The sequence below is a fragment of the Sprattus sprattus genome (genome assembly GCF_963457725.1).
Source record: "Sprattus sprattus genome assembly, chromosome: 1".
NCBI classification, from domain to species: Eukaryota; Metazoa; Chordata; class Actinopteri; order Clupeiformes; family Clupeidae; genus Sprattus; species Sprattus sprattus.
The window spans coordinates 68,098,069-68,123,637 of record NC_137920.1 but is presented as its reverse complement, the minus strand read 5'-3'; the positions used below and the strand labels follow the sequence as shown (position 1 = coordinate 68,123,637).

The following is a 25,569-nucleotide window of genomic DNA, read 5'->3' as shown; positions in this document are numbered from 1 at the left end:
ATATGGCTATGTAATGTGACACACAGATAAACAAATGTTTTGTTCCCATTTGCTGCCCAGGGTGTGCACTATGGTCCAGGACAGCACCCCCCACGGAAATGTAAGAAAAGCTTTTACACCATATCACCAGCTATATGGTCTTGAGACACCAATCTGTGTGCTTGCAAACTTGTATCAGTGGTTCAGTGCCAATTATGCTATTATTGGTGATTGGTTTCTTGCATGCCTTTTAGGTAGCCATCTCGCTAGCTTAAGACCAAAACTCCTTATTCGCTCGGTGCAAGAAGCTACTTCCGTTCTATTTCCGCTCCCTCTATTGTGATGCTCAGTACTTCCGGAACGATGGCGATGTTTTTCACTAGATGTCTACAAGACCTGCCCAAACTGACCATATCAGACGTCCACAGAATTGTCAAAAAAGGATGCGTTGCCCCCCGGAGTAAACGGGAAAAGGGGTACAAGATGTACCTCTCGAGTTATATTGACAACTTTGAAGGTAAGTTAAAAAAAATACCTCAGAATACGTTCATGTTGTGCCATCGCTAGGTAGCTAGCTTGGTTCAGAGAACTAGAGACAAATCGCGCAGTTACTAGTTACTTTTCGAGCATCAGTTTGTTTGATCGACTGTACCGTGTTGAAAAGAAGTCCAGTGTGTTTTTGATTCACATTACATGAATGATGTTAAATTCCCACAGTGTCAAATAAAGACCCTGCGGGTAGGGTGACCGTCAGGGCCGTCTGCTATAGGTCCATGAGAAAACATGAGAAGCCTCACGACGTCAGAGTAGGGTGGAAATACATGTGTTTAATCAGTTCAAGTTCAAGATTCTGGGGTGTTTTTGTGGCTAAAGTTGGCGATGTGGATGTAGAACAACAATTATTCATCTCGAGTCTGTTTATTTTACTTAAACCTGAACTATACTTGGACATGGACACCCCAGAAACCGGTTGTTATTGCTCCTGTTCTTTGGAGTATACGTTTAAGTATGCCTTTTCATGGTGGGAACATTTGTCAGTGTGAGGTAAGAGCTGATTTTGTACCCTCAGTCTAGGCTATCGTAAATCCTCAAGTAAAGACAGAGATTCAATTAGAAAACAGGCTGTGCAGCCTAAATAAATAAAACCCTCTGGCCACAATTGAGGATTGTGGTATACTAACCTGTTCAATTCTGTACTGCTCCTGTTCTTTGGAGTACAAGTTTAAGTAGGCCTTTACATGATGGGTACATTAGTCAGTGAGAGGTAAGAGCTGACTTTGTATCCTCAAGTAAAGACAGAGATTCAATTAGAAAACAGGCTGTGCAGCCTAAATAAATAAAACCCTCTGGCCACAATTGAGGATTTACAGTATACTAACCTGTTCAATTCTGTACTGCTCCTGTTCTTTGGAGTACAAGTTTAAGTAGGCCTTTACATGATGGGTACATTAGTCAGTGAGAGGTAAGAGCTGACTTTGTATCCTCAATCTAGGCCATACTAACCAGTTCAATGCTCTACTAATACTTAACTGTATTATTTAAATAATAATAATTATAATACTAAAATCATGTTTTATCTATAGATCACTTTTGAGGACAGCACTCAGACACAGATACAAATAGCTGTGGCTGAGTGTTCTTGTGTGGCTGGAACTGCTCTCTGCAATCACAGTGTTGCACTGCTGTACCAGAGCACAAAATACTCTGCATTGCAACTGAAAGCAGTTCCGCCAGTCCTCAGCTGCACTGAAACTGAGCAGCAGTGGCATAAACCCCGAAAACTGGTTAGTACTTAAGAACTAAGGCTAATCACAAATTGTTAATGTTATATGGATTTTTAAAATTTGATTGAAACTTTACCCGCTTTCTTGATAGGGTGTGAAACCTGGCAGAGTGAATACTATGGTATTTGTCTCAACCAAACCAAAGTCGAGACAGTACACAGCTGCTGATGGTGTGAGGTAATATTCATTGTAATATTCATTCATATTCTGCAGTCATTGTCAGATTGTTTTGTTATAAAAGTTATTGTTTTTTTTTTAATTATGATGTAACTGTTTCAAAAGGAGCAAGCGCTACAAAGCAGTGCGGGGGGACTTGCCCGACCCCGATGTCCTGAAGGTCGACGAGGCATACCAGGACTTCATGGCAGACCTTGCACCATTGATCACCACGCTCTCCATAAGTCCTGGTGTCCCCCTCGTCAATTCCACTTTTGGGAGCGTTCAAGACGGAAGCCCTATTTCGTATCAGCACCCTGTGCCAGTGAGTAGGGTCATCATCCACCACCCAGACGCACCCTCTCCACCCCCACTGCCGTTAAATGGTCACAGGCTGGACCCAAGCACTTGTTCCTTTGTGTGCACTCACCAACAACAGTGTAATGCAATGGCGCTTACCATCAACTTCGCCATGGCAAGATCCATCGAGAGGGCCACAAGGGAACAGAGTGGTAGTGCAGAATGGCACAGCCTGAGGAAGATGAGGCTCACCTCCTCAAGGTTCCGGGAGGTGTGCCATGTCAGAGGTCACAGCTCTGCTGAGAACCTTGCCGAACGTATCCGCAAAGGTGGGGTTCAAACAGCTGTGATGAAGAGGGGGCTTGCACTGGAGCCAGAAGCTATTCAGGAATATACCCACATCAAAAACATCAGCTACTGGCCATCAGGATTTGTCATCCATCCAGATGCTCCCTGGCTCGGTTCCTCTCCAGATGGGGTCGTTTTTGATCCCATGGAGGCACCACCATTTGGGCTGGTGGAGGTGAAGTGTCCTAACGTGAAGAGCTACGTGGACTGCGGGTACCTGCGCATGCAGAATGGCGCCCTCCGTCTGAAGCCAAGCCACAGTTACTACTGGCAGGTGCAAGGCCAGCTGCTTATCACAGGGATGCAGTGGTGTGATTTTGTGGTTTTTGCAGAGGATGATGTTCTTGTGCAAAGAATTTATAAAGATGTTGAGGTTGCCAGGGTCATAAGGGAGAGGGGGGATTATTTCTTTTTCTATCATTTCTTAATCTGAATGAGGTAGGTGGTGAAGGATAAATTGGATGGATGAATCTGATAGATATTGCCTTTAAAAGTAAGCATCTATCTTATTAAATAGCCTCTTAAAACTTATTATTATTATTATATATATAAACTAGTTATAGGAAATATCATTCCACCCCTGGAAGCTAAAAAAAAAAAAAAAAAAAAAAAAAAATCCTAACCCTAATCCTGAAGTATAATTGTTGCATACTGTTACTGTAAGATGTTATATTGACTGCTGTCATTAAAAGAAACACATGAACATCATAATTCATTTAAGTGTTTGTGTCCGTGTCCGCCGCCGCGGCGCATTGCGCCGCCACGCCCCTGCCGCCGACCCCCTCCTCCCCCCCCTAAGCTGCAAACCTAGGGGAAACACTGCTTACATATGTTTAATATGGTTTTCCTTTTGTTACATGTGGGGGGCTAGCCTTTACAGTATAGGTGAAGCAAGCAGGCTGGAAACTATTTCTGTTGGTGTGTTTACAGGTGTGATACTGTTTTTAATTATCTTTCTTTACGTGTATATTTTTGATGTATATATTACATGTCTGTTTTTATTTGCCTGTTTGTTTAATGCATGAATGAGCCTTTACAGTATAGGTGAAGCAAGCAGGCTGGAAACTATTTCTGTTGGTGTGTTTACAGGAATAAATTACCATCTTACAACAGTTGTCCACGAGACATTTTTTATAACACAACGCAGAGATTTACACCGGTTACATATAGGATCATTTAAAAAGTGTTGTTCAATCTTTCCTTATTAAATTGTACATACTCTAGTGTCATCTATGATGCATCTGGTTTTCATTTCAAGTCCTTTAAAACCCAAAGCTAATGTACATACTGTGGCAAACACATTGACAGCAAATACAAAACACAAAATTGGCCTGTCTCAGTTTAAAGCTCACCCACCGCGACAAGGTGCAGACCATTCGGGTGAGAACACGGGACAAGACATACGTGACAATACAAACAGACGTAACGCAGCACAACATAAAACATTTAAGACATATTGGGTTCATTTTCTAGTTGCCCATGCCTTCACTAAAGGCCCATTCTGGTAGTTGACCAGGAAGCAGGCCACACTGAACAGTTCATCGATGTTCCCACATATAGATAGTTGTATGGCCTTGTCAAACAGTTTGTTCTCTTTGACTCTCCTGATACACCTCTCCACATGCACTCTCAGACGTGCAATCGCCTGTGTCTGTCTCACATCCTCACGACTCATTTGTTGTTTGTTCCTGAGAAATGCAGGCCGGTAAACCTTACAAGGAACAAGGTCGTCCACACGAAACCCTTTGTCCACCATGATTGCCATACCTGGCTTCAACAGCTTCACAATCCCAGACAACTTGAAAATCTCCCGGTCACTCATAGAGCCTGCATACAGTCCAGACACAAAGGTGACAGCACCGTGGGGTGCCATGCCAACCATGGCCTTGAATGTGGCATGAGATTTGTAAGTCGAGAAAACCTCACTCTGAAGGAGCAGAGAGGATGGTGTCTGACAAAATATTTCGGTACAATCAAGGACTACCTGTGTATCTGCAAAAGCTGCAAACTCAGGTGGCAGGTGAGCTCTCACTACCTCTGGAGGAACCCAAAGGCGCTTGCTTCCCAGCAGGCAGTACAGGAAGTGGGTCCATGTTGTTATGATACGACCTGCTGTTGTGCGGTGGATGTTGAACCTCTCTGCAAGGTCCCTCAGAGGAAAACCCACTGACAGGTACATCAGGAACAGCAGAAACTCGTCAATGGGTCTCAGTTTCTGTTGAGACATACCAACAAAAACATAAAACATAAAACATAAAACTAAAAACATATCAACAAAAACATACCAACAATAAACCTACCGTTGTCCTGATGCTGGCAGAGGCTATCTTGGCGCTGGTTGTACGAATCATTTTGTGGGTCACAGCAGGTTCAATAAGTTTCCAAAATGCCACGAAACTTCTGTAGGAGGCAAACCTAGTGTAAAAGCGCACGTCCTCATCTGACGCAGACAGACGCTCTATTCCAAACCGCTGGCGAAGATTGAGATCCTCCACCTGCTGCTGAAGCTCCCTGATCTGACGACGTAGAGCTTCGTTTTCGTCTGACAAATTACTTGCCCTCGCTCCTGTCTGGGGGACTACACAGTAATCGTGATCTGGAGCCATTTCAGTCTCCATCTCCGAGTCTGAGTCTGGCTCTTGGGGGGGACTCTCGGCCCGCGGACGCCGTTCCCACACACTCGGTCTGGGCGCAGGTAGCTGGTATCCGTTCCAAGAAAACAAAACTGGTATGGCTCCCTTCTTCAACCTCCTCCGTCCACTGACAGTCACCTCAATATCAGTCTGCTTAAAATGTCGACTACAGACCCGGGTGTGCTTGGTCGGCATGAAGTCATCCCTCCGGATTATCTGCTTCCACTCAGCCCGTACCGCAGCGTCAACGGGGAATGAATGGAAGCTAACTGTTTTGTTGTACTTCGATGAACAGGTACACAACGGCACACAGCAATGCCGTACAGTGTTTCCCACCTTTTGAAAGCTAAGTCGCTTCCCTTGGACTTTAAAAAGGCTCATTGTGAAACTGAAAAACTAACAAAAAAAACTAACTAACTGACTAACTAACTAAACTAACTTACTGAAAAACTAACTAACTCGTTCGCTAACGTTCGCTCGTGCACTAACTAACTAACTGACTAACTGAAAAAACTAACTGAAAAACTAACTAACTAACTAACTGACTAACTAACTAACTAACTGACTAACTAACTAAACTAACTTACTGAAAAACTAACTTACTGAAAAACTAACTCACTCGTTCGCTATCGTTCGCTATCGTTCGCTCTCTGTCTCTCTCGTTGCTCTCTGGCTGTTTCGTGGTCGCTGTCAAATCTGAATGTTTACTTTAGACCGGAAGTGCTCAGCATCACATACAGATCATTTCCGCCAACGGTCGCCATATTGTGCACAGAGCGAATTGCTGCTTGAAGGTTGCATATGCACACTTCTGTGTTTCTGACTACCAAAGATGGCAGATATGGCTTTCATAGCAGTACATTTTTTTCTATGTTATGTATTCCTTGTAAAACACACACTACAGTTATCTAGCTAGTGTAACAAGAATTAAAGTACAAACTTGTATTCATTCCAGTAAGCATGACAACTGTCTCAGTGATGTAGGCAGATCCATAGTCAACAAGATCTTTTTTAAATTCTTGTGCTACAATCCCAAAAGCACTTAGCTATATGGCATATCCCTAGTACAGAGAGCAGCTAGACTGAAAACATGCCATGTCAACCACATGCATAAACACTTAAACACAAAACTTCAAAAACATAGTAAGTGGAAGTGTTATTTTAGAAAGGCTTAATTTTTTTCATCAGTTTTTTTACTATCAATTTGTCACTATTCTCAAACAATGTACTAATGCATGCACACCACCACAGAACCATTTCTATGCATCAACAGAACAGCCATTTGCAATCGTTTCACAGAAAATTGGAAATGAATTGCAGAACACATTTATGTTAATGATTAATAACAATTGTCTCAAATTGATGATGTGTTCATCAAAATGGGTCGTTGCTTCTCTGCTAAATAGTCTTACTTTCAAATACATGTGTTGATTTATTGTGCAAATTACACACAAAATAGTCCATTCAGATGTCACAATCGGTAAGGCATAACGTACTTAAAGTATAGTGATATGGAATTGTTCAAGGAGAGAACAAATTCTGCAGCATTAAAGGTCAGAATGAGCACAGTAGCCTTCATCACCCGTAAATGGAAGAAGTTTAGAACCACCGGGACTCTTCCTAGAGTTGGCTGCCCGGCCAAACTGATCGATCAGGGGAGAAGGGCCTTAGTCACCAGGGAGGTGACCAAGAACCCAATGGTCACTCTGACAGCTCCAGCGTTGCTCTGTAAAGAGAGGAGAACCTTCCAGAAGGACAACCAGCTCGGCAGCACTCCACCAAGCAGGCATGTATGGTAGAGTGGCCAGACGAGAGCCTATCCTCAGTAAAAGGAACATGACAGCCCGCCTGGAGTTTGCCTAAAGGCACCTGAAGGACTCTCAGACCATGAAAAACAAAATGATATGGTCTGATTATACAAAGATTGAACTCTTTGGCCTGAATGCCAAGTGTTGTGTCATGAGGAAACCAGGCACCACTAATCACCTGGCCAATACCAGTGAAAAAACAGTGAAGCATGGTGGTGGCAGCATCATGCTGTGGGGAGGTTTTTCAGCGTCAGGAACTGGAAGACTAGTCAGGGTCAAGGCAAAGATGAATGCAGCAATGTACATCCTTGATAACCTGCTCCAGAGTGCTCAGGACCTCAAACTTGGGCAAGGGTTCATCTTCCATCAGGACAACAACCCTAAGAACACAGCCAAGATAACAAAGGAGTAGTGGCTTCCGGACAACTCTGTGAATGTCCTTGAGTGGCCCAGTCAGAGCCCAGACTTGAACCCGATTGAACATCTCTGGAGAGATCTGAAAATGGCTGTGCACCAACGCTTCCCATCCAACCTGATGGAGCTTGAGAGGTCCTACAAAGAAGAATGGGAGAAACTGCCCAAAAAATAGGTGCACCAAGCTTGTAGCATCATACTCAAAAAGACTTGAGGCTGTACTGCTGCCAAAGGTGCTTCAACAAAGTATTGAGGCAAAGGCTGTGAATACTTATGTGTTATATTTTTGTTCTTTATTTTTAAAACATTTGCAAAAAATTCTAATCCTGTTTTCGCTTTGTCATTATGGGGTACTGAGTGTAGCTGATGAGGGGAAAATTAATACAAACCATTTTAGCATAAGGCTGTAACATAACAAAATGTGGAAAAATGAAGCACTGTGAATACTTTCCGGATGCACTTTTACATAAAAAATGTCATATCAATTGTATTGTAGTGTAATGTAATGACCGACATCTTCCTGAAACTAAAGATGTGAGTGCTTTCCATGTGACACTGGTATTCAATTTTATTTATATAGCGCCAAAATAAATAGTCTCAAGGTGCTTTGGTAAATGGTATTCTGGTTTTCAATTCAATTTTTTTTTTTTTATGTATATAGCCTCAAAAAACAATAAGATTATCTCATGGCGCTATGGGACCTTATAGGAGTGAAGGTGGTGTGACGGCATATAAGAATACTCTGGGAGCTTCAGTCAGTAAAGGGGCACAAAAATGGGTGTCAAGAAAGTTGTTGAATGTCCCCCGAGGGGAAATGTCCCACCAACCAACACAGTTTCACAGCCCTACGTTCAAATTTTGCGTACAAGGACCACTTTTGGAGATAAAGAACCCACACCCTCAGGTTTTCTGTCTGCATCCCAGCTAAATGGTATTTAGGTAACCACAAAAAATTACAGGCTGGTACGTTAAGCAATCAGTGTCAGTCAGGAAGACAGTTAAGACCACAATTTGGAAAATTGGAGGTAAGGAAAAACAGGCTACAACGTTGTTTTGACTTTGTCTCTGAAATTTACATCGCCTTGGTTTTGAATAATGATTCATGGTCTTTTCATTTTGGTGGAACTGACCTATTCATAGACAAAATTGATTCCTTTTAAACATGAATTCTATGCTTTGCGTGTGTTTTGACAACATGGTTATGGTTGATCTATAGCGTGCTATACTGTGCAAGCTGTTATGAAAAGCACCCCGTTTTCAGTAATGTTAAAAAAAATTCCAGTGATATCAGCCAAATCCATTTCGAGAAAAAAAATGCAAACTTAAGGTTACATTTGCAACATAATCCGACTGCAAACAAACCTGAAAAATGTATCTGTAGACACAATAATCTTTCTGATGATGCAAATATAAACCATGTGGGATGATTGACACATTGGCTGGCCGTGGATCTACCACACGGCACAGGATCACTCCCTGTGCAGAAGAGAGTCACAGTAGGATTGTAGCACACATGTAGGTAGAATGACTCCTCTCTCCCCACTCTTCACAGTCTTACATTTCCTGTCACTATCTGACCACCGACATCTATCTATGGACATTTCCAAGATTCTGACAGATAGGGTCAAGACCCGCACAAACACTCTCATGGACCCGTTGCCACACACACTTCAGTGAAGCTTTTCGAAGTTTGCTGCCCACACTGCCTATTGTTGTCTTATGCAAAACATCAGAGTCTGGATAGGACAGACCAGGGGACTTATGCAAATTGCCTATCTATCTACAGGTGCAGTATACTCAAAAGATGAACGTTCTTCCACTAACCTAGTTTGGGAAATGTCAACGTTTCTTTGTAGATGTAAGAGATAAAGTGGAATACACGTTCATTATCAAGAAAAAGGATCAAAGAAAGCCTGGAAACAACCATTCATAATATTAAATCATCTCTGTGTTTTTAACGCACTGTCCAGGTAAGTGGCATCTTTTCTGAGCGCCTTCTAAAACATTTATTACATGTATACCCTTTTCTCTTGCATTCAATGTTAGAAGTGATGCGCTTTAGTAAGTTGCTGGTTTATCCAAATATTCCATATATTCCAGTCCAAACTTGGAGTCTGAGAGCGCTCAGAGAGGCAAGAGATTGTGATGCTTGCTGAGTGGGGGACACCCTTCAAACTTATGAATATTACAACAGTGATGACATGCGGCAGTTGATTTGAAAGTTTGACACATTAGAATAACCTCAGGATCATTTTACTGTGAGCTCTGTCTGAACTTTCCCTGTGTCCACATAAAGTTTTGATCCTGTAGGAAAATCTGCTGCATTTATCATTACAGATATTAAGATGAGCACAGAACATGGGGAGCAGTCAGACACGCAGAATGACCAAGCTGGTAAGGCAGACACAACCCTTTGTTGTACTTTGCACCTGAGAATCGTTTCATTTCATGTGTATATTTGGTCATTTAGCTTTTATCCAGTTTATATCACTCAGTTTTTGTACACAGCTTTTATCACCTGCAAGGTGTTCTTATCCCACTCAGGGATATGCTGTGCTTATGGAGTAAGTCAAATTTGAATTTTTGGATATAATCTATGTATTAGTATGTGTTAATGAGATTCATTGAATTTAATTGAACAACAGGAAGAACTCAAACGAAAACTTCTATAAATTACGTTTTTTTTCACTAGGCAGTTTGACATAGTGGTGTTTAATGTGAATCCTCACATCCTGACAAATATTGTAAAAGAAAAATAGTAATATCGTTTTTATTATTATAGTCTATATTATTTCTGTTAATGATTTCTGAGCTGAAACACTGGCTAGGGAAGAAGGATTTGTGTGTGTTTCTGAACCTGGACTTTTTCTTTGTATAGTTTTGGCAAAAGCCGAGTCCAGGCTTGTTTCTAGATGATCCTACCTCAGCCAGAGATCAAAAGACAAACCGTTTGACAAGTGTCACAACAGAATAGGTCTGATGTTCTATTACACCAGCCATGGGCATGGCAGGAGAAGGGCAGATACGGATGAAGCACAGAGAACCTCAGCTGCTCAGTTTTTTGTCTTTTTTTACCCGCTCAGTCTAACAGGATATCCCTGTGTGTGTTTGTACTGAGCCAACCGTAGCCTCCAGCCTTGTTGTCTGAAACTATGTTCATTTGTAGTATGATGATTTTAGTGTGAATTAAGTATGCTTGTAACATTACAAATTAACTAAGCAAAGAATTTAAGATCCCCAGCCACCACTGACCTGCCCAAAAGCATCTATAAGTCTCATTAGGGTAGTGGGGGGGGGGGGGAATCCAGATTTTCTTTATGTTCTAGAGAAGATTATTTTTTGTTTACAAATCTAGTTCTCATAAAGTTTTATAGAATCTATGTTCATTAACTCCTTTCCCAGCATAACAAGTATATGTTTGATCAACAAACTTTTAATGATCACTTGATTTAAAGTTGTTCTACGTGTTGATACTTCTTTGTTGACATTACCATTGACATTTTCTTTGAAAGTTATTCACAGAAACTTAAGTATAGAGTTTCCCATTTTGTTTTTTACCAAACAAAAAGAAATACAAAAACTTTTGGAGGATATCAAGCAAGTAGGGTGAGACACACTATTCTTAGCTATTTAAATGTACAGTATTGCACAAATTAACATCATGTCAAACAAATTAAGTCATGACAAATATAGGTCATAATATAGAGTAGTAGTGGATGACCGAGGGAGTGTGGGGGTCTACAAGCATTCAAATCCACAGCCCTTCAAGGGTTGCCAAGGATACGTGCTTATTTGCATCCAGTCCTACTTTCCATACTGGAAGTTAGACTCGGGAGAAGAAATATTTCCATACTGCGGGATGAACAAGCACAGTGCACACCACAAACTCAGTGTCTTCATTTGACTTCCAAATGAGAGAGATTACCTGGCATGGCATCTGCATTCCTCCGTGATATATTTCATCATTGCCTAATTTGTTAAACTTTTTGTGTGACTTCATATTGTCTTCCTGTCATTATTTCCTTACTCCACATGATTGAAAAATGATTCGGACATGATTTGTCGTGGTGTCTGTCGAGAATTATTATTTAATTTTTTTACATTTCAGACATTGAACAAAATGGTATTGACTACACCAGACAAGTAAGTAGAGCCTTCAGCTGAACATTTTTAACTGTCTCTATATTATAAATATATGTTTCCTTTAAACTTAGCTAAGTTAACCTTAGGGATATCATATTCCCCTTCAGCTGAACATTTTTAACGGTCTCTATATTATTTATATGCTTCCTTTTAACTTAGCCCTACGGCTAACTCAGCTGTCATATTCCCCTTCAGTTGAACATTTTTAACTGTCTCTATAAGGGTGTCACCTTTTAACTTAGCTGAGTTAGCCTCAGGGCTGTCATATTCCCCTCCAGATTCTAAGATAATGTTTCCCAGTAAGGTATGGATAATAGCTATTCCATTTAAAACACAAACAAAAAAAGAATAAATTGACCATGTGGTTAGTTAATGCTACACTTAACTTATATCCACAGATTGTAAAACATTTACAGCACTTTTTTTCCAGTAGGTGAGTTGTAGTGTGCTTGTATGTAGTATGCCCATAACTTTGAAAAGGGCTTAGGAGGGTGTAGTGTAGTTCGCAGGAACTGGCCCCAGGCCTTAGGAAACATTTGCATACAGGGCCGCCCGAGGAGAGGGAAGGTGTGTATGTTTGTCAAAGCTTCCATCTTGTTTAACGAGTCTAGCAGCCAACTGATCAGGCGCCTGAGGGCCATCACACCACTCTGTCCACCTAATATTGACTTCCGATCAGTGCGTTCCTCCTGATATGGAATACACTTTTCGAATTTGATGGTCCATCACGATTATTTCTAAGTGTGTCCCCATGTTGTTAGTGTGCCTAACATGATCTCACGATCTCACATCAATCATTAACCTGAACCAACCTCTCATGCCCAGATCAAAACAGAAGACCTGAATGACTCTCCCCATTCAGCTGTACCACACAAGACATGCCACCTGCCTCAAGGCTCCTACATGTCAGGGGGGTCCCTTACAGGAGTAAGGAATTACAACTTTACAACATTTCATGGCAGTCCAGCTTATGCAATCCATTGACACAATTCAAAATGAGATGTCACACAAAGTCAAGTCTGCCTCCGTGATTAGAATACTAAAAAAATGTTCTTGTGTTTGTCACTACGCAGGACCTCCCCTCCCTACATCCTCTCCCGCAGCTGGTCTTGATGTCCGGCTCCCATCTGTCATCATCTTCCTCCTTTCTCCTGTCTCAGGCACAGTCTTCACACCAAGGTAAATGAGCATCTCTGTGCAGGAAGACATGCCACTCTGTGTGAATGAGGGCATTTGTAGATTGCTCCAAGAGCATCTGTGTGAATGAAGACATGCCACTCTGTGTGGATGAGGGCATTTAAAGATTGATCGTAGAATTCCTCACACTTAAGTCAGTTATGTCAGAGTTGCATGCTAAAGCTACGATTGTCTCAACAGCTTTACTACAGCCGAACCTCCTTTCGTTACCCTCCCAATCCCAGACTGGACTCATGCAGCACCAGCCTGGCCTGGCACTTACTCCACAGGTACGCTACACAAACTCCTGCTCTCCAGAACACATGAAAGGCGTTGATAAAGAAATGCAATATTGTTACTGAATTAAACAATGGTGTCAATTATGACTTAAACATTTATACTTCCTGCAACAATATCCAGGAATTTGTATAGGCAACTTGTAAACTCACCTGTCGTTTCCACTAGCTGGTCAGGCTATGCACTGTGTGTATGTAGTTCTGTAGTCCAGGACAGACCCCAATGCAACAATGTAAGAAAGGTTTTCATAGCACGTTATCACTCACAGATTTTGGAGCCAAGTTTTTGCATGCCTTTTAGTTAGCTCTTGAGTTTTACACCGAAACTCCTTATGGCGGCTTTACGTTTTTGTTCGTGAAAAAGACATAAAACCTTAATTTACGTTCTGGAATTTGCAACCGAGAACAGTTGTTAACTCAACAGCAACATTAAATGTTGATGCAGGATCTAAACGGACATCTAGGATTTTGCCGAGAGCTAAGCCATCTCAGGCCTACTTTAACTGTTCCTGATCCCCACAGGGGATGAGTCGCACAGGCCTGGCGGGACCCACAGTGGACGGGCATCTGGATATGTCCCACCTGCAGGTCCCCAAACATGTTGGCACCTCGCCGCAGGATGAACCCAATGACCTGGAGGAGCTGGAGCAGTTTGCCAAGTCCTTCAAGCAGAGGAGGATCAAACTGGGCTTCACGCAGGTGAAGGGCCACTTGGTTTCAGGGTCGCTCGAAAACAAATAACACTATTGGACAGATAATACATTACACTTAGTGGTGTTTCTGGTTTCTGGTCATTCTGGTGCTTAATATGTTCTGTCTGAATTATATAGTAGGGGTCAATCCCTTATAATTTCCAACTAGGTGAAAAAAGATAAATAGCTACTTTGAATGAAATTGGATTTGTCGTAGGGATCTTTTTTTTAAACACAACTCAACTTCTTTGAGTGCTCTCAAATCCGCATTTAAATCACAGATACTGAAATGTACACGTATTTTACTGGAATGAAATATGTAAAACATAGGAAGAAGGCTACTTTACATAATGTTTTCCAATCACCCTTTGATAGTCTGACCTTTATGACCCTGTCATGATTCTGTGTATGGATTTGCATTGCACTCGAGTGTTTCAGGCAGGATCTTTTCTCAACATGTGAGAATGCAATTGTTTGGACCATTGTTCATGGCCATTAGTCACTTCCAGGCAGAAGCTGTAAACATGGAGATGCCTATGATTTTTTCACTGACAGCTGAGAGCTGTGTTTTTTTTCTTTTTCTCATTCTGTAGGGTGACGTGGGTCTGGCCATGGGGAAACTATACGGGAATGACTTCAGCCAGACCACAATTTCACGCTTTGAGGCTCTGAACCTGAGCTTCAAGAACATGTGCAAGCTGAAGCCCCTGCTGGAGAAGTGGCTGAGTGATGCAGGTACATCTGTCTACTGTGGACCACAGATAAGGTCCTTACATTGGCAACCGTCACATTTCTAAAGGGCATTTCTACAGTAAATGCAAGTGGGTCAAGCTTGTAGAGCACTTTCCATTTTGGGTATTTATATTGCTAGTCTGATAAATGATACAATGTTTGTTTAATGCCACTCTTTACAGCAGCTTTATAGTCACCTCTGTGTCTGAAATGATACTCCTTCAAATTTGTAATTTGTTGTTTTCTCAGAGAACTCCCCCGCTGACACCATGTCCAACCAGCCAACACTACCCCAGCTAATGGAGGGCTACGGGAGGAAGAGAAAAAAGAGGACAAGTATTGAGACCAACATTAAACTCACCCTGGAGAAACGCTTCGGTGATGTGCGTGGAATTCATTTGAATGATTTGTTTGTTTGCTCTATAAGAGGTTGCCACTGTCCCTATAAATGTGAACTACCATGACATTGCAGAACCCCAAACCTAACTCAGAGGAGATTACGCTGATCTCAGAACAGCTGGCCATGGAGAAGGAGGTGGTGCGTGTCTGGTTCTGCAACCGCCGACAGAAGGAGAAGAGAATCTACTGCCCCGTGTCCTCTACGCCTGTAAAGCCACACAACTTCAACTCTAGAATAGTGAGTCTCTTTGAACTTTAAATGTCAGTGCTGCAATTATGCCCTACTCTGTCCCATGAGATCACCCATATTTATTTTCTTTTCTTCCTGGTTCAGCCTGCCACCTCTAGGCCCTACAGTCCAACAGGGGGAGGTAAGTCTGGTCCTTCATTTCAGACCAAATAAGGCCAACTAATGCCTGTAACACAAAAAGATAGAACTGTTTATCACGCCACAGGGCACACTATACAGGTGTACCACAGAACAGACCTGTGCCTTTCATGAATAGGTTAATATAATGGGTTTGTTTGTTTGTTCTGTCAATTCAGTTTCTTCCAGTTCCTCCCCCGGCAGCCCGGGCAGAGGTTCCTCTCCTAGCGGGCTCTCCTCCACTTCCAACCTGCTGACCTCACAGGGAGTCAACCAGTCCTTCGGCACTGCAGGGTACAGTCAATTGCCTTTTAAACGTTAGCAGTCACAATGCCATTTTCATCAAATTTACATCCGGCCACATCAAGCCGTGTTGTGACTCCAAACAGCCATTTTGTGACACGCCTGATATCTTTTCAGGCCCTGGTATCGTTCATGGAATCTTCCTTATCATCACTAAAAGATCAAGCCAGCGGTGCCATCCAGAACCACTGGATCAGCTCCTGCGCTCAGACATGAAGGCCATTTTTTCACTGATGTCACAAATGGATTTTGGAGATGCATTGTAAATCTCACTTATGAAGGCCTTTGTTCGATATGACTGAAGTTTTCAGGGGACACCCAGAACTACCTGTTCACTGGAAAGTCTCTCGTTTCCTCTTCTTCTCCTCTGATATGTGGTGAAATGTGCCATGTAAACGAGTTTAAGTTATATGACAGTATATGTGATTTAATTGAACTGGTTGCTCAAGGACATTCAAGTGTCCTCCCTACAGAGAAGAGGAGGATAGAAGAGTGAATAACCCCTCAAAGAAGGAGAGATCCAATGACACCATTGTGTTTACATTATATGTTTTACTTTTTCTTTTGTTCTTGTACTTCATGATGTCAGTAGGAACATGCAAACACAGCCCATATTTTCTTGTACATATATATGGCAAAAGTAGATCTGGACCTGCTAATTAATGGAAGTATGTGCCTGTCTATCTTTCAAAAGAATTTCAAATAATACTTCCTGAACTTAAAATGTGCACTCATTAGAGAATTCATATGAAGTGCAAGCTAAAATTAATTTGAGTGGTTGTATCCTTATGTTTATTTGATTTGAACGGAATATTTGATATATTTGATGTTAGTATGTTAGCCATTTCAAATGTTCAATGCTAATAATACATTTCATTTTAAGGATAACATTTAAAAGCAACAGATGAAGGATTTAAAGGTAGATTTGGCAGTGTTTTTCGTAAGATGTAGTTGGCAGAACTTTTAGACTGATGGATAAGAACTGATATGGAAGAACAGTATATGCCAACAAAAAGTGCAGAAAAAAGTATGGTAGCTGCACAAGCTTAAAAAAAACTTTTTACACTTTACCTAATGTGTTTTTTTAAACAGCTTGATGTGGTTTAAAATCCAGAATGAAGAATTAGGAACCTAAATCAGGCCTCAGGAGAGGTCACTATTTGTTGAATACTTTTATATCTGCAAGGGACACAAATTTGTGCTACACCTTAGACCATTTGTAAAAAAAGAAAAATGCTGTATACTGCGCCATTCATGTTGAGTGAAATGTGTGAAAATGCTTGTTACTGCCTTTATTCTTTATTTAAACTAAATAAAATTATAATTGTTGTTGTTATATTTCCTTTAAGGTCCATTAACAGTTCATTGGTCAAGACAACAGGATAACGTCGCAAATATTTACATTTAAGTCACGCATCATGAATAGAAGTATCAAGAAAATTCCAGTCACACATTCTCAAACAGGAAATATTCTCAAACAGCCAAGTCTCTTAAATTCAGTTGAACCGAACAAACAACGACGGGTGTGTGAAAAAAAATGGTGAAAACTCAGGCCACCTTGCCAAACCTGTTTTGTGTCTACCTCTATAGACAGTGCCTGTTCACTGTGCTTATGACCTTGTTCCTGTTATTCCAGTTTCATTTGTGCCCTAATATCATTTTACACCGTTATGTTCCAAAGACACACTTAGTTTGACTCCCCTTGAGCGACTATGCTGACCACACTCCTCTTCGTTGGGGCACTTTTCACGCTCACCAATGCAGGTTTGTAAGATTTCATAATTAAATTGTATTTATTACAGTGCATGAAATGCCCTGTATTGTTATTCCTAGGCTTCTTCTTCTTATTCTTGTTACCTTTTTCTGCGATTAATTCAGCCCGAACCGCTTAACGTAGAAACTTCATTCAAACTTTGTCGCGTAGGTCTTGTAAAGGACACTTATGCTATGTATTTTTCACTTTTCTAAACTTTATACTTTTTAAGTTATTAAAGAAAAACGAATCTAAATTTTCCCATTGACTTACATTGGGCCATTATGACATCATAATAGGGTAATTAAACTGGCTTGCACCTGTGCTTCACTGACACCTGCAGCAAGCCTCCAAGGGTCCTCTTCTCTCTGTACCTCTCCATTCAACTGTATAACTAGGAATATTAATAGACACCTTCCATACTCTACTTTTTTTTCTCTCTATCACTCTCACTCTACTTTCTCTCACACTCCATCTCTCTGCTTCACTCTTTTTTTCTCCTTCTTTCAATATTTTCACTCTTTACTGTCTTTATCCAGAGCCACTCTTGTTCACTCTTCTTTCCTTACTTTGTTTCTTCCTCTCTTCTTTCCTTTCTTCTTTCCTTCTTTCTACTCTTCTTTACTTTCTTCTTTCCTTCTTCCACTCTTCTTTCCTTTCTTCTTCCCTTCTTCCACTCTTCTTCCCTTCTTCCACTTTTTTCCTTCTTCCACTCTTCTTTCCTTCTTCCACTCTAATTTCCTTTCTTCACTCTTCTTTCCTTTCTTCTTCCCTTCTTCCACTCTTCTTTCCTTTCTTCACTCTTCTTTCCTTTCTTCTTTCCTTCTTCAACTCTTATTTCCTTCTTTTACTGTTCTTTCCTTTCTTCCTTCCTTCTTTCACTTTTCTTTTATTCGTTCTTTCTTAACTTTTGCATTTCATGCACTGGTATTTCCTTCAGGAAATGCATTTTCTAGTTGGGTTTTACATTGTTTCCCAATGTTTTTTTATTGAGATACCATTAAGTATCCATTTAAACTACTGCAACATAAGAGTTCCAATGACTTCCAATGACCACAAGTCAGTGTTGTCACATATCTGTAGCTTCGATCAAGAACGACATGGCCCTTTTCTTCTGACCTTAAAACTGGTATCTGTTTAAATCACTTACCTTTACTTAGATTGACGATTGATGATTGATGATAACATCATACTTAGAATTCACCGTGAGGGTCCTGAAGGAAGAGGACGGAGTTGTAACAGGGATATTCACAGACTCTCTGCTGTTGAGTCTGCCGCCATGTTCCCTGGAAGGACAGAATGTGAGTCTGGCATACAATGATAGCAACAACAAGAGCTGTAAGTACAAACATCACCCTGGAAAACCTACGCAAACTGTACATATTTGTATATTAAGTTCATAATTAAGTATTTATTATATGTGGCATTCCTTTTTTCGTCCCACAGGGATCTTGGAAAACATATTTATAGTGCCCTCATGTGGGAACATGACAGATACTGGGAGAGAAGGACACTCCTTGGTCACAAGCAACATCGGATACAAAGTGTCTGATCTGGCTAGTGGGACTAACTACAGGTAATATTTTTTCTAGAATATTCCAGGGAAACAAAGTATTTCATACTGCTTTAAAAGTGATTTGGCAACATGTTTTCCCTTTTTCAGTTTCCAATACCACACTAAATCAGAGAAGAGCAATGTTGTGACAGCTTCTACAAGATCAGGTGATTCATTTCAATTCAGTTTTACTCCAATCATTTGTCTTACTACATAAGAGGTTTTATGGTCTTGGCATCATTTTAAAACAGTTTGATCTCTTATTTACAGCACAGGACTATAGTGGAATAGACACTGGTCTTCCAGCACGGAGTGGATCCATGATCGTCATTACTGTGATATTGTCTGTTGCAATGGCCCTTCTGGTGGTGGCCCTTATTATCACCATTGTCTTATCAAATGATGAGGACTGAAGCAAGGCTATTCATTTAAATAAATAGCCTTATTATTATATTCACATTTTTCCTATCCATGCATATCTACGCATGTGCCTATGCAAGATAGAATTCAGGTGTCTGAGGTTGAATATTATGATGAATAAAAATGGTTTCAGTTCAAGTGTCAGTGACTCAATTTTGGCTCACAAACAACACCAGAAAGCAAACACCAGGACATCCAGAGACAAAGTTTAGGGAATTAAATATAAAAATTAAAAAAAATGTTTGCCACCCAATTATCTCAAACTTTCCTTTTCGAGAATGAGCGTATGTCTTCAAGCAGTGCCCTTTTTGATAGCCTACACAGTGTAATTTAATCGGTGATATAGGCCTACCTTTAGTAAACTGTCAAACTTCCACCGCAGCGAAATATTGAGAGGAGTTGTGAGTTTCACTTCAGCTCTGGTCAATCACTGTAAAGAGCTTTTGTTTTTAATATGGACATGTCTAAACGACCCTTATCCTTAAAATATTTTTCCTTGGCTTGGCTGATAAGAACAACGTTAGTACTTCCCAGCCAGACGAGGGCGATAGTAAAGATTTCAGCCCATCTCTCATTCGCGTAACGTCACAAAAAAGCTTGAGTTGAACGTTGTAAACAGAACTCGAAGTGTTGTTTGCCAGCTCGAGGTTATCCTTGCTACAAGATTGAATTGAAATGCAATTACTAATGGCCTGAGCAAAAAGACAAGATGGTTGCGTTTTATTGTGCAGTATGCAGACAATCTGATTTCAGTGGGAAAGGACATATCTTTGGGAAAAGTCATCAAGCTAAACTAAAAGTGGTTCTCGTGAAGTTCTTGGAGAAGGTAACGTTGTCTTAGCCAAATTCAAACACCATTCACACAACTTAGGGTGGATTCGGTAGGTTAAAAAAATGAACATGTATCCACCTCACCCTCCCGTTTTTGGCTTTCATTTTTGTAGCAGTAAATTAGCTTGGCACAGACAACATGGCTAACGTTAACATTTTGACTCAGCTAACGTTAGCAGTTAGCAGCCATCTCCTGCACAGTACATTTTTAAGATAGCTTGTCCGTAATCATGGACATTTTTTCTTTGTACATCTTCCTTTCTACCCCAAGGTGAAAGAAGCCCGGCGAACCATTAAAATCCCACAAGTGGAGAAGTACTCGAGTACTGAACACCAGTGCAACTTTTGGTGTTACTGCTGTGCGCTCGAGGTGCCAAAGCATGTCACAAATGGAAATCTCACCGTGTTGTTCGGAGGTTTGCTGGAGCACATGAGCACGTAAGCTCCTCATCTGATAAGTAATGTATGCTAATCGTGTTGAGATAAGTTGATATAAAGGTGTTTATGGTGTAACACTGCATCTCTCGCCCTCTCCCTCGCTCTCTTTCTGTCTTTCTTTCTTCAGTCGAGAGCACAGAACAAGTACACACAAGTTTTGGTGGGAGAATAAAGCTGACCCGAAGCTCAGGGACAAATGTATCATACCCTCCGAAGAGGTCGATAGGTATGCCCACTACCTGCTCGCCATCGGCGCCTTTATCTCACGAATTAAACATGACCGTCTCGGAATTGTTGTTCTAAGACTGATCTATTTTTAAATGAATGTTTCTCTCAGGTTTAAAGAAGAGGTAGCCAAAGCTCTGGAAAACTTCGAAGAGAAAGAGGATGTACACATCAAAGAGGTAAACAGAGCATATTTACATACATGGGCTCATGAGGCAGTCATGTTCCTTTCGAGACATTCTTGGGGATGCTTACATTCATTATATTTTTGCTGTTGTTTTCCAGCAAGCTGCCGTCATAAGAGCCCAAGAGCAACATCGCTTTGATGTTCTTCATTCGGTCATTGAGGTTTGTTTTTCCAGGATTCAACAACAGTATCCACATCATAAGGGTGTTCTGTATTCATATTCCTGATTGAATCAGATCTGTATAATTTAAACCCTCTGATTCTGACGCAAATGTTCAATCTGTCATTTTTCATAAGTCATAAGAAAAACAAAAAAGGCTGGAAGGGCCTTTTCTAGATTGTGGTATGGTAGGACCTTGCAAACCATTGTTGACCTTTCCTGAATAAAACATAGTGTGACCCAGAACTGGAGCAATCTGCTGAACAAGCTCAACAGGATTCTGAGATCTTGGGCGGGTAAGGACACCAGTCTTGGGTTATTCTGTCTATCACTTCTTTAGGCTAAGTCTTATGAAAATATAATTCGATGAGTGACATTCCAAATTCTCGTGCACATATTCACAAAAACAAGCACACCTTCTGAATAACTTGGGTTTTGATTGGGCATGAAGCTCTCATTTAAGGTCCCAAGGACAAGAAGACCAACCAGGGCCCAGCACGGTTGATCCAGTGGGGAAGAGGCGGTGGTCAGGCACAGAGAATGGCTTGACCTTCATCGGCTATCAGGTAGATCTCATTCCAGTGGTTTTGTGTTAACTTTGGTGTGTATGTGCTGCTTGATCAATAAATGGCTTTCTTTTTAATATTTTCCCCCTCAGGATTCCTCGAGCAGTGGGAATGTCCACACTGGTAAGGATGACCTTGTGAAGGCTATGGAGACTATGATCTGTGTAAAATCATTTGATAAAACCTTTACTCTCTTTGTAGGAGCCATTCCTCCATGGATGCAAGAGGACCCTCAGGAGACATCAGTCCAGGACATTGGGCCATCACTGCAAGACTTCTTGAAGCAAAGTAACCCTTTTACTGAATTTATTTTATTGCTTTTTTTTATTTGATACAGTGATGTCCTCGTATTGATCTGCCATCTTAATTTTTTGTACTTTCATACTTCACACCAACAACCTTTTTCACCCAATCCAGAAGAGCAAGAGAAGCTGAAGAAACTCCCACCTGATCGGGTTGGAGCCAATTTTGACCACAGTTCACACACGGATCCAAACTGGCTACCATCCTTTGGCCGGGTGTGGAACAATGGCAGACGGTGGCAGTCCAGGTTGGGAAATCGTTACTGTTCCTCCTGTGTTTTATTGAGTAAGATGGCGATAGCGCCAATGATCTGCATATCTTCTCTCGCAGGCATCAGTTCCATGAGGAGGAAGGACAGACTGGGCGACGGAAGAGGAAGAGTGGCCTGGGGGGGAAAGGTGGAAAGAGGTCAAGGAAGTTGAACAATACTGTCAGTGACACGTAGTTGCTTGGTAAATGTATGTATTTGTCAATGGCTTAAAACAGTTGAGTTTACTGAGATGGGGGGTCATGGTGATCCAAGCATAAAGGGTCAAGATGCTGCATCACACAGAACAGTGTGACACTAATAGTCGTCAGCTGGCACGCTGTGGCACAAACTTTGTTGCTTGTAGAATCTGCATTATTAGGCTGTTTTTTTTATTTCAACTATATCAGTTGTACACGTGTATATTTAATTAATTTTTGTTTTGGTCTAAAACTACTTAGTGCATTCATTACCCCCATGTGTCCAGAAATGCAACTTTATGTATATAGTGTACTATACCTGCAATGTTTTTCATTCATAATGAGGAGGATACAAGAGGTGTTTTGTCGAGATATTTGGAAATATGTCTTGAGGAGCCGTCTGATTAATACTTATTTGTATGAAGAATGTAGTGTCATTTTGCAGTGGCAGTGTGTTTTTACATCTGTAGACTGTTCAAGAAAATGAAGACACAAGTTTGTTTTATGTTTGACATTGTATCAGTTTCAAATTTAATAGAATCTCTCAACTAAAAGTTATTCATGATTTCAACAAAAAAGCCAAAGATCATAATAGTGTTCTTCATAAAATATAATACCTCATGAACATCTAGACAAAATAATAAAAATACAGATAACATTAATATTTAGGGAATACCTTGCAGTCTTTTATTTTTTTCGTCTTAGTAGTTTATGTTAAAACAGTACATAAGGTGTAGAAAGCAGAAGAGCACGTTCAAGGACTCCTCTGGTGAGAGATGCAGTGTTCATAATTACAATTTTACATTTAAAATAAACCATACAGGTCATTTCATAAGCTCTGGTGTTTCTTCACATATCTGAAATCCAATAATTCATCTTGTTGCGAGAGTCCTGCAAATGTGGGGGCCGTTGCATTTTCGGCAAACTCTGTTTCAATGTAGTTTTTCTACACGTGTATTTTACAGAAATGTGTGTCCTCCCCTCTAAGGTGAAGAGATCTTCAGTAGCTTCATTTCCAAAGGATACAAAGGAAAAGTTGCCTCCTTAACTCCTACAGTTACACAACCACCAAGCCACAGTCACATTTGTGATGGAGCGAGAAAAAGGCATTGCCTCACAGCATGCTACCAGCAGAGGCGGCCTCTGTCTACACTGTCAATGTTACTTCAACGTACCTGATGATAAATGTTGTAATGACGCCAGTCTTACTCCAATCTCACTACTCAGTTTTAGATGTCCTTTTAAAGGATGATTGGGAACCAGGAGCCAACCTCTCTTTCTGTGGAGGTGCTAGAGTATAGAGAGCTTTCCTGGGTCAAAGACTGTGTTATGTTATCAAGCATCAGTATCCTCTACTATTCAGGTATTCGGCGACACGGTGTACCTTCAGAAAACCCAATAATTCAAAACGCTGTTAAATCACTTAAATCATGTTTTTCACTTCTGATCCTGCTTCTGCCCCTTTGCCCTGCATAACCTCCATCTATACTGGAGCGGAACACATCTGACTGAAATCAATGTCATTCAAATGCTCTTTATTAAAGGTAATGTCTGCGATTCTGGAAAAATGTTGATGTTTTAGCTCAACAGCCAATCAAATCAGCCCACTCTTCCTTCCACCTGGGCAACATGTTGAATTGGCCAGAACTGTTGATGACTTGAGCCGAACCACCATGTTTGCGACCCGTGTACAGCGCTAGGACTGAACAGACAGCTACGGGAGATATTTGCTTAATTTGTATGAGCTCAGAATCACAGACCCTACCTTTAACCAATCCAAGTTTGTTCAGCTATTTAAAAAGGGCCACAGATGATTAAAGAGGGCATGTAAGGAAAGACTGAAAACATGCAAAGACGAGATTGAGAACCACTGCTGTAATCGAGTTACCTGGACAACCATTTCTGCTGTAGAAGTCCCAATAGCTTCAGTCTATTACTCCAACGAATGGACACAGTGTATGTTGCAGTGTGTCTTCAGGTCATGATACTGAGGCCATGGAGATATGAACGTGTCTATAGAAGGCCTTTTGTGGTGGAAAAAGGCAATTTATTACAGCAGCCCTTACGCCGAAACATTTCTCCCTAGGCTTGATATTGTGCTCATTAACAAAATTGTAACATTTAAGATATTTCATGTTGAAAATGGCAAATTAGGTCACCATACATACAGTGCGGCATGCATGAGAATATGTAAAGATTGTTAACATAATGCTCATGAATGTGTTATGCTGTGCTTATTAAGTTGTTATGTAATCCTTATAAAGGACAGACTACTGAAGGAGTTTCCCAATTCTACCGTAAGGTGAAATCGACACAACTGAGGTTGTAAAAAAAAAAAAAAACAACCTTGACCTAATTGTTTCAGTCCAATATGAAACCTGGGACAGCATAATTCAGCATTTGTTTCTGATTTGGCCTGGTAACAAGCCTCCATGTCAGTGATGGATTCATACATTTATGAAGATTTCCCTTTGATGACAACAGAGGATCTGTTGTAATTCTCTACACCTTTAGAGCAAGGGACCAGCGACTCAAGCAGGCTTAAGGAATGGCGGACTAGACAGAGAGCTTGGAGTGCAACAGTCTTCTCCCTATGTGGCGATACAGCTACTTCAAAATAAAGTGGGAGAAGTCTCCTGAAATGACCAGTGAGTGGAGGCATCAGGGAAAACTTAACATTCACATAAATTCCAATAAATATAACCCCAAGATCTCTGAGAAAGCAGGCTATGCCGAGCAACTTCGTTCTGAATTGGTATAGATGTGCGCATAGATGCTCTTAAGATGTGGTCCTCCGTTTGAGTGGAGGTTCTGGGAAGAGCGAGGGGGCAGCTGGAGAGGACGTGTGAAGCACTCCCGTCTTCCTCGGCCGCCCGCTCCAAGCGGTCTGTGTCCATTTCAGAGCGTAAGCACAGGAGAGAGGGGGCCCGCTGGAGTGGGCTGTCTATGTGTCCACCACACACACCCCTGTCTCCCGTGGGGGTCTTTCCAGGTTGGAGCAGAGGAGCGTCTCCCTGAATCACTAACTATTGTCTAGAGATGAGACAAGAACAAAGCGTGTTTGAGTAAAACAAAGAAAGAAAAGAATTCAACATAAAACTCATCTATAGAAAACGGCATAGAGAAAATATCCCTTTTATAAAAAACGTAATCT

General features: G+C 41.1%; 5 protein-coding genes across 6 annotated transcripts in view; 4 read left to right on the top strand and 1 right to left on the bottom strand.

Annotated features, from left to right (window-relative positions):
• Window positions 1-342: 342 nt before the first annotated feature.
• On the top strand, window positions 343-3,000 carry LOC308371233 (uncharacterized protein; the record flags this gene model as incomplete). The annotated part of the gene is made up of 5 exons (XM_080846079.1): window positions 343-496; window positions 697-785; window positions 1,563-1,763; window positions 1,855-1,940; window positions 2,046-3,000. 5 exons carry the CDS (start codon window positions 343-345, stop codon window positions 2,998-3,000), a joined length of 1,485 nt encoding a protein of 494 aa, XP_080702205.1.
• Window positions 3,001-9,767: 6,767 nt separating this feature from the next.
• On the top strand, window positions 9,768-15,746 carry pou2f3 (POU class 2 homeobox 3; the record flags this gene model as incomplete). The annotated part of the gene is made up of 12 exons (XM_080846068.1): window positions 9,768-9,816; window positions 11,531-11,565; window positions 12,391-12,492; window positions 12,639-12,744; window positions 12,943-13,031; window positions 13,560-13,736; window positions 14,323-14,464; window positions 14,711-14,844; window positions 14,934-15,098; window positions 15,195-15,231; window positions 15,407-15,521; window positions 15,617-15,746. The coding sequence occupies 12 exons, from the start codon at window positions 9,768-9,770 to the stop codon at window positions 15,744-15,746; spliced, it is 1,281 nt and encodes a 426-aa protein (XP_080702194.1).
• A 1,496-nt stretch (window positions 15,747-17,242) lies between these two features.
• Window positions 17,243-19,251, top strand: upk2 (uroplakin 2; the record flags this gene model as incomplete). The annotated part of the gene is made up of 5 exons (XM_080846057.1): window positions 17,243-17,294; window positions 18,481-18,621; window positions 18,730-18,859; window positions 18,947-19,005; window positions 19,109-19,251. The coding sequence occupies 5 exons, from the start codon at window positions 17,243-17,245 to the stop codon at window positions 19,249-19,251; spliced, it is 525 nt and encodes a 174-aa protein (XP_080702183.1).
• A 624-nt stretch (window positions 19,252-19,875) lies between these two features.
• cenatac (centrosomal AT-AC splicing factor) lies at window positions 19,876-22,851 on the top strand. The gene is made up of 11 exons (XM_080851423.1): window positions 19,876-20,084; window positions 20,361-20,527; window positions 20,655-20,753; window positions 20,865-20,931; window positions 21,038-21,100; window positions 21,334-21,395; window positions 21,551-21,665; window positions 21,758-21,788; window positions 21,867-21,953; window positions 22,083-22,215; window positions 22,299-22,851. The coding sequence occupies exons 1-11, from the start codon at window positions 19,968-19,970 to the stop codon at window positions 22,411-22,413; spliced, it is 1,056 nt and encodes a 351-aa protein (XP_080707549.1). The 5' UTR covers window positions 19,876-19,967; the 3' UTR covers window positions 22,414-22,851.
• Window position 22,852: 1 nt separating this feature from the next.
• arhgef12b (Rho guanine nucleotide exchange factor (GEF) 12b) overlaps window positions 22,853-25,569 on the bottom strand; it is a gene marked incomplete at its 5' end in the record, with an annotated part of 50,778 nt that continues 48,061 nt past the window's right edge. For both annotated transcript variants that reach the window (XM_080851397.1, XM_080851396.1), the window contains one exon: window positions 22,853-25,448. In XM_080851397.1, coding sequence (XP_080707523.1) covers window positions 25,438-25,448 — 11 coding nt within the window. In that variant the 3' untranslated portion in view covers window positions 22,853-25,437. The remainder of the gene's footprint in view (window positions 25,449-25,569) is intronic.